The 2,189-nt window shown below is 36.1% G+C and overlaps 1 protein-coding gene across 1 annotated transcript; it reads right to left on the bottom strand.

The window, feature by feature from the left end:
* Positions 1-466: 466 nt before the first annotated feature.
* Positions 467-1,498, bottom strand: LOC137352502 (trace amine-associated receptor 1-like). Its single transcript, XM_068018051.1, has one exon. It carries the CDS (start codon positions 1,496-1,498, stop codon positions 467-469), a length of 1,032 nt encoding a protein of 343 aa, XP_067874152.1.
* Between the last annotated feature and the right edge of the window lie 691 nt (positions 1,499-2,189).

The following is a 2,189-nucleotide window of genomic DNA, read 5'->3' as shown; positions in this document are numbered from 1 at the left end:
GTGGGAGAGCCCAGTGGATATTCACCAACTTTATGTTTAGTTTATAGAGTAAGATTTGAAGCATTACTTTCTAATGCAGAGGTTAAAAATTCTAGTCAGGAGCATAAGCAGATTATTAATTGATGAATAAACTTTCAACCTGAAATTTCATAGACCTTTCATTGCACAAGGTGAAAGAAGACTTTTATTCATGCCGATGATCATAATACAACACTATGTTCACTCCTCATATCATTTCAAAATCTTTGAATCACGTCCGACATTTGTTTGCGAATATTAATCAATAACATGGCAATTGCAGTGTTCATTTCAATAACTATTTTCACAGGTTTTGAAGATATCGTTGTAAAACATATTCCGATAAAATAATAAATTATTGGAATTGCAAGAAAGCCGTAGCAATAACAGGGGCACCTTTGCTTTATCTCCAGCTCTAGAATTCTTATGTTATTTTGATTAAATTAACTCAGAATAGATTTATCCTTGAGGAATCGGTTGTGAATATTTTAAAAGTTAAAATAACTTTTAGGGCTTTTCTGAACCAAGAATAAAAAAATGCATAGATCACGGGATTGAATGCAGAGTTTAAATACCCAAACCAAAAGAAAAGGTCGAACATAATGGGTGGTGTTGAATGTTCAATGAAAGGGTCTATGAAATTACAAGTGAAATAGGGAGACCAGCAGATTAAAAATACTCCCATCACAATTCCAAGGGTCTTGGCAGCTTTTCTTTCACTTGTCTGGGAAACTATGTTTCTGTTTTCTTTGATTGTCTGGATTTGCCTTGTAATGTCATTTATGGCTCGGGCTTGTTTTGCGGCTACAAAGTAAATCTTTGTATAAATACATAGCATAATAAATCCTGGGAAGTAAAAGGAAATTAGTGAGTAAATCACTGAACATAGTTTACCCATCACGAGTATACAACCCCCATAGCAAAAAATATTGTGGTAGTAAAAGTCCCTAATTTCGATTAAATTTAGTTCTAAGCATATCATGCCAAAACCCACAAATGCTGAAAGAATCCAACTGATGATAATCATTAGTAGGACGATTTGAAGAGTAATTCTGGTTTTGTATTTCAGCGGGTCACATACCGCATAGTAACGATCAACAGAAATAAAGCACAGGTGAAATATTGATGCTGCACAGAGCATAAAATCAAAGCTTGCTTGAAGTTTACAAAACAATTCCCCTAAGTACCAACAGTTTTCTATAGACCTTATCAAACTGTAAGGCATAACCATACATCCCAGCAGAAAATCAGCAATTGCCAAGGAAAGAACAAGATAATTAGTGGGTGTGTGGAGCTGTTTGAAATGGGAGATTGAAATGATCACCAACATGTTACCAAACATTGTGACCAGAATTGCTAATGTACCAAATGTATAAAGGGATGCTCGGACGCCATTAGATCGGGTTGCTTTAAGGCAAGATCCATCCACAAATTCATAGCAGTATTCTACCATTTCTGTGTTTTCGAGACTTGTATTCATTTTAGTTCTATTTGAAGGTGCTTCAGTCTTTGAGTTGTTAGTATAGCTCAAAAATCATTAAATCTTCCATTTTCCCAAAAGCTTCTATTAACTCCTGAAGCTCACCGATTCTTCTCTTTAACATCTCTCTATTTCCAACTGCAAACAGAAAATGTCAAAGAAAACTTTCAAAATGGAACAAGCTTTGGAACTTTCCATACACATTGAGATATAGAAAAATTTGAAAATTTTGTGTTTCTAAATGTAAGTGTCATTTAGAACTGCAGAAACTTAGACTATTTCTTGAATTATTTTATCCGTAATGTCAAGAAATTGTTTACTGCCTCAGATTCCCCACACAAGTTTCCAATTTCAGTCAGTTCCCTCTGATTCCAGGCACCTGTCATGAACAGGCATGGTTTTAATGGCTGGGGAGTTGTTTCCCAGTGACTCCCTGGCCATTTTGATCAGGAAGCTGGCCAGCAGCATGCAAGTGAGACCTGGTTATTATACCCTGCCACGTGCCAATGTCACTTTTGCTGGCAGGAGCACTGTTCGTTCAGGTCTCATGCACCACTCCCACAGTCACAGTCAAAAACAGGTCTACGTTTTTTTATTTTATATTCATGCCTCTTAGCTCTCCTACCCATATCAAATTCAATAAACTACCCACCAGAACAGAATTCATTCCCTTCATCATTTTAGAAACCTC

This window comes from Heterodontus francisci, chromosome 3 (assembly GCF_036365525.1).
Source record: "Heterodontus francisci isolate sHetFra1 chromosome 3, sHetFra1.hap1, whole genome shotgun sequence".
Taxonomy (NCBI): Eukaryota; Metazoa; Chordata; class Chondrichthyes; order Heterodontiformes; family Heterodontidae; genus Heterodontus; species Heterodontus francisci.
The sequence above is the reverse complement of the archived record's forward strand: the minus strand, read 5'-3'. Positions and strand labels throughout refer to the sequence as shown.